Source organism: Pelobates fuscus, chromosome 1, assembly GCF_036172605.1.
Source record: "Pelobates fuscus isolate aPelFus1 chromosome 1, aPelFus1.pri, whole genome shotgun sequence".
Classification (NCBI taxonomy): Eukaryota; Metazoa; Chordata; class Amphibia; order Anura; family Pelobatidae; genus Pelobates; species Pelobates fuscus.
The window spans coordinates 406,199,129-406,216,715 of record NC_086317.1 but is presented as its reverse complement, the minus strand read 5'-3'; the positions used below and the strand labels follow the sequence as shown (position 1 = coordinate 406,216,715).

The window sequence follows — 17,587 nt, the reverse complement described above, 5'->3', positions numbered from 1 at the left end:
AATCAACACCTGCTCTGCTCGATCTGTGTGACATGTGTCGAGTGTCCTCTGGAACAGGTATCAGGTCACAGGCCACTTTTGTAGCGCCATAACGTGCTGTCGATTCTTGGGTGGCTTTGTTGCAAACTGGGTGTGTGGTTGGTCTGTCTCCGCGCCAGTGACAGGCTCAGTCCATTCAAGTAGCAATGGTCGGTGCGCGGGTTACCTCCTTCCTCCCTATGCCTCTGCAATTGTCGTTGGTTCAAACAGCTGCGGGTGGAGGTGACAATGGTCTTGCTTCTCTGCTTTGCCAGGTCCAAAGGTAGGAACCGCATTGTCAGCCATGGGTATTAATGCTGGGTGCCGGTCCCCTCTTCGTCCCCTGCGCACATGGCGCCCGCCATGTTGGATCTCGCGGTCTGACTCCACAGCTTCAGCCGCGGCGTCCCCGTCAAGGCCTTGAGGTGGGGACCGGGATCACCCCCCCGGTCCGTGGGGGGGGACAGGGCCGGATCCGCCTGGATTAGTGCCTCAGGTTGCGTGCTGTATTGCAGGATAGTGGGGCAGCGGCCGTCCGCCCCACTCACCGCCGGAGAAGGCCTCAGGTAGTTTAGCGACAATTTCTCCTCCAGGGGACTGTAGCTCGTGGAGCCAGCCTCTCCCTGGATCCAGCCGTCCCTCTGCGTTTGGCTTTGTTGCTTTCGGTCTGTTGTTCATTTTAAAGGCATGGTTTTTGGTCGTTTATATTGTTGTGGTGCAGGAGCTCTGCTTGCCTGCAACCGTCCAGCTTGGCGGTCCGGCCCCGCCCCCAAGTGAAAGATGTTTTGATGACTATAGTGTCCTTTAATGATAAATATCTACTTCCTTTCTGCTAAAATCTACTACCTTATCTCACTGCATTGTTTCTCTATCAGTTTTACACAAGGATCAACAATCTGATGGCGATTTGTAGATCATATCTGCAAGGAAGAGATTGCTGATCAGGCACGGATCTGTACTCTTTACAGCAATGTAGATGGACACATTCGGCATAATTACTTAGTTAAAAAGTGACAAATATATCTAAACAGCCTATCTGTAGGACTAAGGCATCCATCCACCTGCACAGACATCCTGTTCTTTTTGGATTTCTTCTTTGACGTATATTGAGACATTCACAATCCTGCGATCAGTATTTTCTAATTGTACATAGAACTTAGCAGATTGGATAACAATTAACATTTTGTCCTTGTTTGTTTTAGATGATTTACCTAGGAAGCGGTCACCACAAGTGTATAAACCACCTACGCCAGAAATGCTGGCATACCTCGATTTTAGTGTTAGCACAACTGGCATGCTCACTGGTGTTAAGGTAAGTCTCACAGCTAGTGCTGAAATTGCACTGTATGCAGTTATTTTTAATGAATGTGTGTGGTCCTGTTCTTTTTCCACAGCAACATTCACTGAGCCTCTTAAATAAACTCTTCAAGCAGCACTGTAGTGGTTATGGAACCTCCTCCCCCCCCCCCCATGTAAATAGTCAAACTGTTTCTGGGCGTCTCGTATCCTAGCGCCATAGTACCCTGATTCCTCCCCACCTATGCCCAGAGTGCATTATTCAGGAGGAAGTATGCTAATGCAAGCTCAAAAGTTAAGGCCTCATGCACTTCCGTTATATTCATGTTTTCTTGTGCTTATATTTCTATTCTCTCTCATCTTTATTTTTTGTTTTCATCACGCTTATTTATATATATATATATATATTTAAATATATAAAAAGAGGCAGAACTTAAGAGATTTGTGAGGATATTGTGCTTTACTTGTGCAATGTAACTAACATTTATCTTTCTGTAACGTACACCTGCTTGCCTCAATAAAAGAAAGAATGTAAAAAATAATAGTCAAACTGTTTACTGATGGTTTGACAACTTACCTGGGTCATTTCCTTCATTAAGAGCCAGAAGCTCCTGGACAGAACTTCCATTGACTCATAAGAGCTAAGTCTTTCAGTGCAGGGTTACTATCAGCCAATGAACGAACCTCTGTGTGCTGTTGGCAAACTGTTTGACTACTTGGGTAGGTGGAGGTGCCAGGGTATTCCTGGCACCTTGACCACTACATGATATTTTTATAAAAATATGAAGCATACAGATTAATCTGAAAAGAACTAAGATATCTTAGTTTACTTGCTGTTTTAGTTAAAAGCCTTTGCTTTAAACTTCCTCTGCCTTCTAGATGTCCCATGGGTCAGTCACCGGACTCTGCCGGTCTATAAAACTCCAGTGTGAGCTGTACTCGACTCGTCAGATTGCCATTTGTCTGGATCCTTACTGTGGACTTGGCTTTGTACTTTGGTGCCTTTGCGGGTAGGTTCTCACTGTATGTAACAAACTGAGAGATCAGACACAGGCTGGCTATTCCCTTATGCTGTATCAAATAATGAGACTGTATGTTATTTCCAGTGTTTACTCCGGTCACCAGTCAATATTAATTCCTCCTATGGAGCTGGAATCCAACTTATTCCTGTGGCTTTCTGCAGTGAGTCAGTACAAAATCAGGGACACATTTTGTTCCTATTCTGTAATGGAGATGTGCTCAAAGGGACTTGGAAACCAAATCGAGGTGCTAAAGGTAGGATGCTTTATTCCTCAATGTGCCACTAGTTAAAAATGACATTATTAAATGTACCACATTGTGTATCCCACCAATACCAGTATGTCACATACTTTACAGTAAATAATCTTTTCTTCTACAATACTACACATCACCAGTTTATACACCAGTAATATAACACACAATGCACAAAATACTTATCTTGCCATAAAATAATTGTAATCATTGAGTGTGTGTGTGAGACTGTCAGTGTATGCATAAAGGCACGCTATAAGCACCCAGACCACTTCAGCTCATTGAAGTGGTCTGGGTGCAGTGTCCCACTCCCCTTAACTTCTCTGAAACTGCAATAATTACCTTGAGGGGTTAACTCCTTCCGGGTGGCTAAGCAACCAAAAGTTGCCTTACTGAAGCTGGACGTCCTCACACTGTGCATGAGGACATCCAGCACCTGCTAAATCTCCATAGGAAATAATTGATACAATGCTTTCCTATGGGGAAGCCTAATGTAAGCGCAGAGGAGGAGCCTGACCCATCGCTGAGGGACATCGGCGCTTGATTAAGGTAAGTGACTGAAGGGGTTATAACCCCTTCAGTGCCGAGTGGGGAGGGGAGAGCATGAGGGAGGGGGCACTATAGGGAAACTTTCCTGGCACTATAGTATCCCATTTAAAGGAGTAGGAAAAGCTGGAGTCTAAAGCGGAAGGGGTGGGTTCTTAATCAGGAAGAGGTGCGGCTTTTACCGGTAGGGGTGGGGCAAATTTAGATTGGGGGGGATGCCCAGGTTTAGTCATGTCTAGGGCAGCACAAAACCAAAATACACCACTGGTCATATGTATGATGCATGGATCTTTTTATTTTGGGGTTGTGCAAAATAACTGGAGCAAAATCATGTTTCAGTTAGAAATTTGGGTCTGCATATACCAAGCTCAAAAAGAGGCATGCATATTGGAGTTAAACAGTTGGATGATAAATCGTTATTCAGTAAAATGTCCCAAAGGCAAGATGGAGCATGTGATATCTTTAAAGGGACCCGCATGAGAAACGCTGTACACTATGCAAACCGAATAACAAGCATATGGATAAATGAAACATTGTTTTCCTTGATATACCTGTCACTGCACTGATTGTGCCAAGTGTACCAGCTCTCCGCACCAGACACCCACAAATTAGGCTTCTGAGAATGTATGCATGGAATGAAGTGCGCACAATGCATTGTGGAATGTTTTTGCACCATTTTGTATGTTAGTAGTTCTTGCAAAGCAAATCAGTTTCCTTAGAATGTTTTATGTATGCATGATACACATCAATAGATGGATTTTTTTGTTCCCTAACACTAAATGACATAAGCACACGGTACATTATAAAGTGTGCAGTAACAGTGTTGTTTGCTACAAAATAACTGAAATTGGCTTTTCAAGAGTTTATAGTTATTTCTGTTTTTTTGTTTTTTTTTGTTTGTTTGTTTTTCTTTTTAGACAAAGGGCATTAATCTGTCCTCTGTACGGACATGTGTGGTGGTGGCAGAAGAACGTCCAAGAGTTACGCTGACATACTCATTTTCCAAACTTTTCAAGGACATCGGCCTGTCTCCACGAGCTGTCAGTACCACCTTTGGATCAAGGGTCAATACCGCTATATGTTTACAGGTAAAACTTATTCTGTATTCTCATCTTAGAAACAAATTAATTGCCTGTTGTTAACTTTGTGCATATGTGTATGTGTGGGCATATGTATTGTTTAACCCTTTAAGGACCAAACTTCTGGAATAAAAGGGAATCATGACATGTCACACATGTCATGTGTCCTTAAGGGGTTAAAGTGTTAAACTACTGGGAATCAGATTTTAAATATGTTTTGCCAGATAGATGTGATGCTCTAGCTAAAGTACTGTTCAATCACCAAATTAATTTGGAGATATATTTATTTTCCAGTGGGAAAGGCAAGTGCTAACAAACAAACAAAATTCCTAGAGCATCTGCACATAAAACCTCAAACCAGAAGTGTGACAGCTGTGTTTACTTCAGTGTTACAGTTCAAATAAATATACGCTGATTAAATATGTGACTTTAATTAGAATTTTCAGAGTCGCCCACTCCTTTTATACCATGCTCTGTATATGTATATTGTAGTTAAACACACACAGTACTACTGAAAGTCCTGTTTATATAAGAAGCAATGGTTTGCTTACATACCTTTCTTGTTAGTGGATGTAAATACAAATATTTAGTGTGACCTCCTTTAAAACACACTACTAAGGTACATTTTTAGGAACGGGACAATAAAAAGACAAAAAATAAAGTATTATTAATACTGTTCGATAATGTTGACAACATTTATTGTTTTCCTTGGTTTTTTTTTACCGCATTGACCTAAGGCTTTTGCTGTGTGTGTGTATGTGTGTAAACATGTGTTTGCATATGTATATGCAGCATTTGCACATCATAGAACATTTTAAAATGTTTTTTTTTAAATGTCATAGGCCTGAAAGATTGTTTTCACATATTTTGCAAGTAAGAGCAGCCTTTGTTGTCGCTCTCCAAAATTATATCCCACCATTTTGCAAGCTTCCTTTGCAGCTTATTTTGTTTGAAAGCTAGATAGCTCTCTAAGCGTCAAACTGAGTTATAGTGAGATCAGTATGTGTCAGAACTTTGACTTTAATTAATCATACAGTTCTACAGTATCTACATGTCATAAAGCACATTTTAAAGGGATACTATATACCAGAAGAGCTACAGCCTAGGGCAGTTGTTCTGGTGTCTACTCAGACGGCGACTAGAGCTGCTTCCTGGGTCAGCGCTGTACAATGTGCAGCACTATTGTTCAGCATTTACAGGCTCTGTATTGATTCAATGAATCTCTATGAGGAGATGCTGATTGCCATGCATGCGTGACAGCCTGCCAATGCTTTCATATAGGAAAGCATTGGATTGGTTGAGATCATAAAGTTTGATGATCTCCGCTAAGGGGGCGGAGTAGGGACAAAGCCAGCTGCGACTAGACCCACGTGCTGGGAAAAGCTGAGTAAAATTACCTTTTTAACAGGAGACAAGGGTGGCTGGTCACCAAAATGGCTATTTAGACATATAGTGTCAGGAATACAGTGCTCCTTAAAAATACATTTACCTTCTGATAAATTGATAATGCTATAATATTTACTGTTACTTGATAGATAAAATATAATTTGTGAAATGTTTGGTGCATTCCTTTCAGCTATTTTTGAATATATATATATATATATATAAAATTGTGGGCTGATTTTTATTTTACATGCATAGAATGTCTGATTATGTGAAACATGTTTTTGGATTTCGTCTTTAGGGAACCTCAGGGCCAGATCCTACAACTGTATATGTGGATCTCAAATCCCTTCGACATGACAGGTATATATTTATATATTCAATATTTATATATAATGGGTTACTATGTGAAATGTATAAAAATAATACTTTGAAAGTGGTTGATTTGATTAACTGTAAGGTCGATTTTAAAGCCGTATCAACCAATGACCATCTTAAACAAACCACTTGTACGTTGAGAGGCATTATTTTGCTTTTGCTTTTTAAACCTCACCTGTTTGTTTGTTTTCTCATAGAGAAAAAAGTAATTTTGTGTAATGAATGCTCCTCAGTCTGACATTATCCAGATAATTAAGCTTGTTATGGCATCATGTCCCCTGCCTAATGCATCCTGCATTGGGGCTAGTTCTAGCTTTTAGATTTTTACCCCCTTTCTATCATTTACTTTGCATAAGGGCATTCCAGGATGGTAAAAACAACTAATTGAAAATAATAAACATAGAAACATAGAATTTGACAGCGGATAGGAACCGTTTGGCCCATCTAGCCTGCCCAAATTTTTTAAATACTTTCTTTAGTCCCTGGCCTTATCTTATAGTTAGGATAGCTTTATGCCTATCCCACGCATGCTTAAACGCCTTCATTGTGTAAAGCTCTACCACTTCAGCTGCAAGGCTATTCCATGCATCCACTACCCTCTAAGTAAAGTAATACTTCTTGAAATTATTTTTAAACCTTTGCCCCTCTAATTTAAGATTATGTCCTTTTTTTGTGGCAGTTTTTCTTCTTAAAATATGTTTTTGTTTTTTTTAAACACATTTAAATTTGCTGCACTTGCCATAAATGCAGGAAAAGAAAAGTGCCTTCCCCAAACTGTTCTCATAATGTTGGAAGCAAAACATTGTCCAAAATGTCTAGGTAGCTAACGCATCAAGATTTCCCTTCACTGGGAATAAGAGGCCTAAGCCCAATCCAGGAAAATCAGCCCCATGCCATTAGCCTTCCTCCACCAAACTTTACAGTTGGCACAATGCCGTCAGGCAGGTAACGTTTTTCTGGCATCCGCCAAACTAAGACTCTCCCATCAGAGAAGCGTAATTCATCACTCCCCACAGAACACATTTCCACTTCTCTAGATTCCAGTGGCAGCGTGCTTTACAACGCGTAGGGTTTCTCCTCTCACCTCACTGCTCCTTCAAGCCTCTACCCCCCCCCCCCCTTTTCCCTTTCTTTCCCATCATTTGAAATTCATTCGATTTAGCCTTTTCAAACCCATCTCTGCTAACATTGCTGTAATTTATTGCCCACCCTGGTTCCCCTCTCCTCTTCCTTGACCACTTTGCTGCCTGGCTAACCTACTTCCTCTCTTCTAATATTCCATCCCTAATTCTCGGAGACTTCAATATTCCAATTAACCCACCTTTGACCTCAGCAGCCGCTAAACTACTTTCAATTACTTGCTCCCACGGGCTATCGCAGTGGGCTAATTCTCCCATCCATGTAGCTGGCAATACCCTCAACCTCATTTTCTCTTATGCATGTACAGTATCTAATATCTGCAACACTCCATTTCCTCTCTCTGATCACCACCTCTTCTCATTTGCTCTCGAGTACCCCCTCAGCCATCAACCTCAGCCTAACCACCCTCAACTCAGAAGGAACATTAATTCTGTTAACCTCCACCAGCTGTCAGCTGATTTTGATTCACAACTGCTATCCATCACTTCACTCTCCTGTCCCTCACTGGCCATCTCCACATATAACACGAACCTCACCTCTTAGTCATACTTTTGCTCTCTCATTAGTTTTTGCACCCGCAATCCCAGGCATCTCACACCTTTAACTCTCTTCTTCGCCCTGCTGTGGCCACCCCCAAACTAACCTTATAGCCGATAGCTTTGCATGCTACTTTACCGACAAGATTGAACAGCTAAGGAAAGAATTCTCCCCACCTTGCCATTCTCTTTTTCAACCACATGTAGATCATGCCTTTCCTACCCTTCAGACTTTCTCCACGGCTACTGAACAAGAGGTGGCTGCGCTTCTCCTTTCCTCTCGCCCCACCACTTGCCTGCTCGATCCTGTCCCATCTCACCTTATCAGATCTCTCTCCCCTTGTCTTGTGCCTTCCTTAACACACATCTTCAACTGCTCTCTCTCTTCTGGCGTTGTCTCTGCTGACCTTAAACATGCCACTGTAGTACCTATTCTGAAAAAAACATCTCTTGACCCGTCCTCCCCCTCTAACTATAGTCCCATATACTTGCTCCCTTTTTCCTCAAAGCTTCTGGAAATACTTGTCTTTACCCATATGTCTAACTTCCTCAATTCCAACTCTCTCTTTGACCCGCTTCAATCTGGCTTCCACCCGCTCCACTATTCTATTTTCTCTTTATACTGCCTCTCTTGGCAAACTTATTACCTCTTTTGGATTCCACTACCACCTGCATGCTGATGACATCCAGATATATCTCTCTTCCCCGGACCTCTACCCTGCCGTCCTGCAACATGTTAACTGCTTGCCTTTCTTCCATCTCTGACTGGATGTCCTCACGCCTTCTGGAACTCAATCTCTCTAAAACTGAGCTCCTTGTCTTTTCTCCTCCTAATACTGATCCTCCTCTTTCGCTCTCCCTTCAAGTTAGTGGTATCCACATCAGTCCATCCTTGCAAGTGCACTGTCTTGGCCTCATACTTGATTCTGGCCTCACATCCAGTATGTTGCCAAATCCTGTAGATTCCATCTTAAAAATATAGCACGCATTCGCCTCTTTCATATGCAAGATGCTACCAAGAAGCTTGTCCATGCTTTAGTAATTTCCCGCATCCATTATTGTAACCCTCTCCTAATTGGTCTTCCCAAAAGCCATATTGCCCCGATACAGTCTGCAATGAATGCTGCCGCCAGACTGATTTTCCTCTCTAGTCGGTCCTCTCACACCTCACCCCTCTTGTCAGTCCTTACATTAGCTTCATGTATCCTATAAAAGTCAATTCAAAGTGCTAACCAATACCTATAAAGCACTGAACAATTCTAGCCCCTCTTATATCTCATCACAGATCCATAGGTATGCCCTTTCTCGGTCTCACCGCTCTGCCCGTGACCTTCTCCTGTCCACTGCTCGCACGCTATATGACCAGCTCACGCTTGCGGGACTTCTCGCTGACAGCTCCCTTCCTATGGAATAGTCTACCTACTGCCATCAGACTCTCCCCTAGTCTTGCATCTTTTACAAAGTGCCTAAAAACCAATCTCTTTAGGAAATCTTATAGCCTCCCAGAGTAACCTCTACCTTACATACCTGTCTCGTACTCTCTCCTAAAGGGCAGCACTTTACTCTCTCCTCCAGCTCTGATTCACTCCACCTTGTTTGATTGCCATTCCCTGTCCTAATGTGTTTTACGCCCCACCACTTATAGACTGCAAGCTCGTTTGAGCAGGGACCTCTTCAACCTATCATTCCTGTAAGTTTTCTTGTAATTGTCCTATTTATAATTAAATCCCCCCCCTCTTATAAAATTGTAAAGCGCTACAGAATCTGTTGGCGCTATATAAATGGCAGTAATAATAATAATAATTCAATAAGGTGAATTAAGGAGATTTTTATGCACCATGCGCCTCTGTACTCTGTAACTTTTTTCGTGGTCTTCCACTTCATAGCTGAGTTGCTGCTGTTCTTAAACACTTCCACTTTCCAATAATACCACTTACAGTTGACCGCGGAATATCTTGCTGGGATGAAATTTCATGAACTGACTTATTGAAAAGGTGGCATCCTTTCACAGTACCACGCTTGAATTTACTGAGCTCTTCAGAACTACCTATTTTTCTCCCCAAATGTTTGTAAATGCAGACTGCATGGCTAGGTGCTTGATTTTATACATCTGTGGCAATGGGTCTGATTGAAATACCTGAATTCAATAATTAAGAGGTTTGTCCTAATACATTTGTCCATATAGTCTATCTATCTCGCTATATATAAAGAGAAAGAGAAGCATTTGTTCTAAAAGCTCTACATAGCAGCAATTTGATAGAGTGCACTTGAAACAGATTTGTATTCATTCATGGTTTGCAAATTAGTTTTTTGGAAACGTGATGAAGTTAGCATCCAATGTGCACATTTGTTATTACTCTTGCCATTTTATCAACATATGTGATCACAATCTTTGGCTACACATCACAGAGCTTCACTGCCCTCTAATGGCCATTATTGTAGTTGTTGTCCTTTTATTTCTAGCCGAAGGACAAGTAACAGCATAAACGTTGGTATGACCTTGACAGTGAAGTCCAGAAATAGAGCTGTGGGAAGCTGCCAATGTCTCATAAAACAAGTGCTTCCATGTCATCAATAAATCACAATGTGGGTGCCCTGCGGAAGGAATCAATTGCCCAATTATATTTTGTAGGTGTCATAGTAAATACTTTGAACGTTTGTTTGACAGGACCATAGCTCCCACAAAGAGCACTGGAGATGTTCTGGGCAGTGGCACGAGTTGTGATGCTTTATCTCTGCAGTCCATCCCATTAGAATTTACTTGAAACATCGACTTATGAAGATAAAGTGCAATACTCTCAGCCTGTGGCTGATATATTAATGTTGGACAGAATTGATATTAATAATGCAGGAATAGCCCCACACTATTTGTTGGCCGGGAGACTACATGGATCAGCTTTCCCACCTCCCCCCCCCCCCCCCCCTGTGTTTCACCCTTATAAGTTAATATGGTTTGTTTTTAAAGTACCGTAGTTCTAGTTGGTGTACATTTATATAATACATACAAAATATATATACTGTAATAAAAAAGTAAATGTTGTTACTAAATTGTATTTGGTTGTTTACAAATAAAATGTAACAGTATTTAGAATGATATTTTTGTTGGAGTAACTTTATTTGGAAATCCCCCAAATGAGAAATAAGCCTCATACTCTACTCCAAATAATGAAAAACTGATAGAAGTGGGATATTGCTGTGAACACAGTATGAATTTGCTTGATTGTTTATGACCTATGGTTTTCTTTTGTATTTGGTTGTTTTCCTACATTATCATACTTCAACTAAATGATGAGTATTATTTTATAAACATGATCTCAATTTGTCCTTGGAATATAGAGTTAAGTGTAGGTACACTAAACAAAAATCATGGAACAATATATTATAACATGCTATTAACTGGTATCAAAATGAGTTTACTTAAAAGTCTTTAATTTTCTATAAGGGTACGCTTGGTGGAGAGGGGATCGCCGCAGAGTTTACTTCTTTTGGAGTCTGGAAAGGTAAATATTTCAACTATATACATGTTAAAAACTCCCTTTGTTATGGCTAGGAGGAAATGTAACTACAGCATTGGAATTTCAAATTTTATAGTTTGTCAGCCCACTTCAGCTGCTCAGAGGCAATTGAAAACGTGGACTGACCTAAGAAAGAAAAACAAAAGATAACATTATAATGTAAATACCCCCTCCCCCTTGACCTAATATGATTTTTTTTCAACAATCACAAGCAGTAGGGTGACTTTAACCTTATAGAACCTAATTGCCAACATTCCATCTCAATGGAACATAAACACAGTTGCAAGGACTGTCATTCTATAAAAGGAATTGTCTAAAAACAATTGCCATGAATGGGATAAGAAATGTAGCTTTCGTTTAGACTTATTATAAACACAGAACATGATGAAAATATATATCAAGGTACATGTAATGTGATGGCTTCTCTCTAAGCTAGAGCAGACAGAGTGTTCAGAATTTATTAAATGTTTTGTTATGCATGTCCATTACAATATTTATTGTTGTGTTTGTTTTTATTTGGTGTGCTCTCTTTTAGATTTTACCTGGAGTCACAGTGATTATTGTTAATCCAGAGACCAAAGGACCATTGGGGGATTCTCATCTGGGCGAGGTGAGTGTTCATTGCTTATGTTGTCAGTGAAGTTTATAAAGAAGGCACTAGTTGTAGCAAAGTCTATTGCAATTGAAGGTGTTTTGTTTTGTTTGGTGTGAGTTACTAATCTTCTTTGTCTATTCTAGATCTGGGTGAACAGTCCTCACACGGCCAGTGGATATTACACAATCTATGACAGTGAAAGTCTGCAGGCTGACCATTTTAACACCAAGCTTAGCTTTGGGGACACACAGACACTTTGGGCTAGAACTGGGTATCTTGGTTTTGTCCGCAGAACGGAACTGACGGACGCAAGTGGAGGTATGAAAATCTACCCATTTCACTTTGTTATGAGAAAAAAAAAAAAAAACTTTACAAATCTCACCTTATCCATCATTAATCTTCTTAAGTGTTAAGAAAAAAAAAACCTCTAAAAAAATAAAAATAAACCCATATTTTCAGATTATTATTAAAGGAACATTCTAAACACTAAAAAATTAGTACAGAATACCATAAAAATAAACAATTCAGCTCTCAAGTAAAATAATTACAGTCCAATGGCAGCTAAAACACCAAGTCCTTAGGCAAGGATCATTTCAACCAGGCGCATAAGTTGCAGCTGTAATAAAGCTCCAGAAAAGTGTGGCCATTTTTTATCTTATTTACACCAACCAAAGTTTTAAATACTACACTACTGTATTTCCCTTTTTTCCTTTTATATACTCCTATGAGGACTATTTAGGCGCTGCACCTACCTCCTGTTCTTTACAAAAATGAAGAGGTTTTGGTGTAAAGATCATGCCAGTACATTTTGACTGCTCAGTTCTCTGGCATTTAGAAGTCAAATTACTTTGTTCTTCTTCCCTTTGAAAATTAAAATTGTACTAATGAAGAAATTTTTATACCTTCCTTAAACAATCCTACAATGTAAGTGATCTGTGACTTTAACCATATTATGACATTGATTTTCATTTTGCTTAATGGTGGACAATCCAATTGTACAGAGTAATTAGTGTCATTTTAGGACACTGCTTCTAGTTTCAGGATTCATGTTGCACTGCTGAGTGAATCTTTCCTGTTTAACTTCCAACAAAGCATTCTACACCCTATTCACAACAGATTCGTTGTGGCTATGCTCACTATAATTTGGCCATTCTATTGACTGATTTGTGTATTTATCACACTGGGAGGCGCCATATTTAAACTTGAATGGGTTCCGACATCTGTCAGACACTTCTGTCATTTTGCCCACACTGCATAGTTGCTTTCTTCATAGCACATGGAGTGATTGCAATACATTAGAACCAGGTTGGACACTTTTTTTTTCTCTAACTATACCGGTCATTTCTACCTTTTTGAACCATAGCAGGGAATCTTTTAACCTGCAAATTATAGCATAATTGAGATGTTACACCAAAGAACATGTATTTATGACAGCATAGGTTTACATGTATTCGATTAGGGTATTATTAATTACATTGGTACCTTTTTTATTATTCCCTGATTTTATAATTATATAATTTAATAAAGCGTATGTTTTAATATTTACTTTTCCAGGCTGCCTTTCCGTTTTTGTTAGTATTTTTACATTTATTATAGGAGTTAACCCCCTGCTGTTTCTGACAGTCTATATCATTCCTTTCTATCTAGCGTACAGTTTATAATTTCTAATATGTCACTAAATCTTCTTTTACAGAACGACATGATGCACTTTATGTTGTTGGAGCACTGGACGAAACACTGGAGTTAAGGGGGTTACGTTACCACCCAATAGACATTGAGACTTCAGTGTCACGCACACACCGGAGCATTGCTGAATGGTAAGTATAACTTTTGAACAGTAAAGGAGCATAGGATTGTTTTCTGATTTAGCCAAGCATAATGAGATTTAATTAACATTTAGACATAATTAAACAGTCTATAGTCTGTATTTGCAGTAGTTAAATTGTGCTAAACTTGATAGAGAAAACCTCCTATTACTAATTAGTATTTCATTTATTTATAGCATTTATGGGCTATATTTAGGAAGATCTTCATGAAAATCTATACATCTGCTTTTATAATTCTGCAACCACAATATGTGGATACATTTGCATGCTCTTGAATTTAAGAATTGATTATAGTGTATCCAGAGCAAGTATAATTTAATAATGTGCATTGGGAATATATATATATCCACTGGAGCACTGTGTGTTCATAAGGCATAGTCTCTGTTTGTAGGCTGTTTATAGCACTCCTTAAAACATTTATTATATGTATGAGGCAGAAATTTATGGATCAAATGCAATCATGTTAAATCATTATCTTGGCAGACCTTCTTGTATGTAGTTTTAAAATCAACAAAGTATGGTTAATCTGAGAAGCCATTTCTGTAACAATACCTTCACTAATGTGCAATAAAGTGTGAGCTATATTGTGCCTGGAAAGTTTCAAAGGATGTATAGATTAAATTATATTAATTGTTTATCTCATTGCCATCTGCATACATAATGCTTACACAACTCAAAATACCCTAATTGGCTCGTCAAAATACATCAGATAAAATTACCTTTTGATCTGTACATTTGATATTGGATGGACTAGTTCTGTGTATAAATTACGTCTTACAGGAAGTGGCTAAATTTGCTCTTTCATGAGAAGCACTGAATAAGTAGTGATCTAGTTATCGTACAATATCACTTTATAAGCAACTTTACCACAAACATTTCAATCTGATAGATCGGAAATGACATAGTCCTGCCAACATGTATTGTTGTAGACATTCGGCTTTATCTTGATAATAGATTACTCATCAAGATAAAGCTGAATGCTGGTAGGACTAATGTCTTATTTTATTTTTATTTTTTTGAAACTATTTATCATCAGATATTTAAAATAGGCTATTGTTAATTTTACCATGGTCCCTTAATGCTAAAGTATTTTTAAAAGTGATATTTACACCAATTAAATATACAGCACCAGCATAATTCATAGTTTTGTGCAGTGACCACTTTTTGATTCATATTTAGTCTATCTAAGAAACAAAATGTCTGCACCCAGGAGCATTCATTTTATGCGATACATGCACATGAGTTATTCACCTGAAAAAGTAATGTGGCAATATATACGTCCCCTCACTTATCTTTTACATGCCAATTTCTTTCACACTATGCAATGTTAAGAACAGCACTGAAAAGTAATCCACACAGGTATCAAAACAGCCTAAAATATCACCTCCGAATTCAAAAGAAACGGACCATTTGCAGTAGACACTTTCTGGTGCTGTAACAAGACTTTTATTCAATGATGTAACGGGGGCAATGTGACATTTTCACCAAGCCTGTGATAAAAGCTTGCTCATTTTTTGACCTTGAATAAAAGTCTTTAACCCCTTAAGGACCAAACTTCTGGAATAAAAGGGAATCATGACATATCACACATGTCATGTGTCCTTAAGGGGTTAAACTGCTTTGATCAGTTTATTTCAAGGTTCAAATACATTTGCCCACATACAGAACACTAAATATATAAATCAAAGCCTTAACCACAGTTAAAGAAACTGGAAGATCTTTAACCATTTTTCTTTCACATACAGTGCCGTTTTCACATGGACCAACTTACTGGTGGTGGTGGTGGAGTTGTGCGGCTCTGAGCAAGAAGCTCTGGACTTGGTTCCTCTGGTAACCAATGTGGTGCTGGAGGAACATTACTTGATTGTGGGTGTTGTGGTGGTAGTGGACCCTGGAGTTATACCCATCAATTCTCGAGGAGAGAAGCAGCGGATGCACCTGCGTGACAGTTTCTTGGCTGACCAGTTGGATCCAATCTATGTTGCATACAATATGTAAAGATAATCACAGACTGAAACGAGTTGAGATAAAGCCAGATATAATTTATCAGATTTCATTGAAAATACCAATGCTTGATAGTTTGAAACGTGTATTACCTTTTTCTATTGAAACAATATCTCTGCATTATTTTATGAAAGGGAGCACTTTGCTAAGGTAGTATTAAAAGCAAATCACTGGACATTTAGCAGCATTGCCATGGCAGAGCTAACAGTACGGGTGCAATGTGCTAACATTTGTCACTGGCGCTAACCCCTTGCGTGGATCCCAAATTCTTCGTTGTTCAAAAGAATTTGACTTTGTTCAGATTCACCGAAGCTGTAGATCATTTGGAATTGCATTGTGTCCGTTTACCCCTTGTGAATGCCAGAGGGAACATACATTGCTTTGCACATTCCTTTCACTCTAAACGTTAATGTAACATAAGAATGCTTTTTCCTGAAGGTGCCATGATCGTCCTGCTTTTGTGTAGCAGGGTTTTTCAAGATGGGAGAAGCTATGACCGCTCTAAGGGAGATTATTTAGAAAGATCAAGAAAATAAGAATTTGACAAAAATGTAGATTTGTTTTTTTTCCATTTAGATATGTCTTAAATGTAAAATATTCTCCTTATATTTTAAATATGTAAATATTAATATAACAGATCAGCTTGTGGTAAATATGGAATTGGTGTGGAATTGATATAAGGCTGCCTTTGAGGGTTTTTAGCATTTTACTAGATTTCTCCCCCCCCCCCCCCGCCCCCCCCCCCCCCAAATGTATAGAAAATGAAGGTGATGGACTGATTGCTCTATTCCATTAAGAAGTATTCTGTTGCCTACTAATGTACGTTGTTATATATATAAATATATGCTGAATGTTTAATGAGTTAGTCTGTGGGAATTAGCTAACTATTCAACTGTTTGCCAGCTATTTTTTAAAGAAAATAAGTTACTCTTAATGCACTTTTTCATTACTGCCTTCTATGCCATTGTGGCAGGAAAGATTGTGGTCCTTTGCGATGATTAAATAATGTGTGGTCAGATCATTTTCATTGTTAATTATCAATGTTCCCAAAGCAGTAATGATATATGCACGAGGCCCATCTTATAACATTTTACTCAATGCCTGTTGCTGTTAGGTATGTCATAAACATCCATGGGAACGTTCTCTTTGTTATGGTGTTGCACCACTATTTAGAATATTGCCCTAAAACTGGTCTTTTGCACACTATCCACTGTGCTCACTAAATCGGGTATTGTTGATTACTGACTAGGAAATTTCACAGAATTTATGGTATTTGCCTAAAACCTGCAATTATGCTAACGATTATCCTTGACAATTCACTTTAGTGAATAATCCCATTATTGTTGAACGTTATGAAAGAAAGCCCATAGTCTAGTGAATGTTGGGTCTCAAAGCTACAAAAAGCATTTGCACACTTGGGAGCTGTTTCCTCACACAAGTATCATATCAGTGACCGTTTTTTTACAAAAAACAAATTTCAGATAGGTATCCAAACTCATTATTATTAAACACAGTGTTTTGATATCTCACATCTAAAAGTACACAATATGCCACACAGGTAAGATTCTTGTTGCACGTCTGTTTAAGCTTTTCCCAAAGGAAAATACATGCCCTTAATTAGAAATGCATGAGTGACAGGTACAACTTGGACTGTCTCGTGTAAAAAAAAAAAAAAAAATCACCATGGTCTCATAAGGTCCCACCACAAATTCCATAAAACAAATGTGCTTCCTTGAGTTTCTTATTATCCCCGTAAAATAGTTTTGTGAACTGCTGAATTTGGAATAACACTGAGGAATTACAGGTCTAGTAAGATATTCTGGGATTTTTCTCCCGAATATTGTCACAATTGAAGTAAACGGTTATGAACTTGAATCTAGAACACAGGGCAAATAGTCAATTAGGAAGGTCGTCAACCCATATTCCATGAGTTGCTCTGCATAAAAATCTTAAAATATAGGTGTAGTGGATAAACCTGTGTGTATTGCTCACATCTCAG

General features: G+C 39.0%; 1 protein-coding gene across 2 annotated transcripts in view; it reads left to right on the top strand.

The window, feature by feature from the left end:
• DIP2B (disco interacting protein 2 homolog B) overlaps window positions 1-16,321 on the top strand; it is a 188,940-nt gene extending 172,619 nt beyond the window's left edge. For both annotated transcript variants that reach the window (XM_063428160.1, XM_063428156.1), the window contains exons 29-38: window positions 1,221-1,330; window positions 2,194-2,324; window positions 2,421-2,589; window positions 4,050-4,220; window positions 5,896-5,957; window positions 11,091-11,148; window positions 11,699-11,773; window positions 11,902-12,076; window positions 13,452-13,575; window positions 15,330-16,321. In XM_063428160.1, the coding sequence (XP_063284230.1) occupies window positions 1,221-1,330; window positions 2,194-2,324; window positions 2,421-2,589; window positions 4,050-4,220; window positions 5,896-5,957; window positions 11,091-11,148; window positions 11,699-11,773; window positions 11,902-12,076; window positions 13,452-13,575; window positions 15,330-15,582 (1,328 nt within the window). In that variant the 3' untranslated portion in view covers window positions 15,583-16,321. The remainder of the gene's footprint in view (window positions 1-1,220; window positions 1,331-2,193; window positions 2,325-2,420; window positions 2,590-4,049; window positions 4,221-5,895; window positions 5,958-11,090; window positions 11,149-11,698; window positions 11,774-11,901; window positions 12,077-13,451; window positions 13,576-15,329) is intronic.
• The last annotated feature ends 1,266 nt before the right edge of the window (window positions 16,322-17,587 follow it).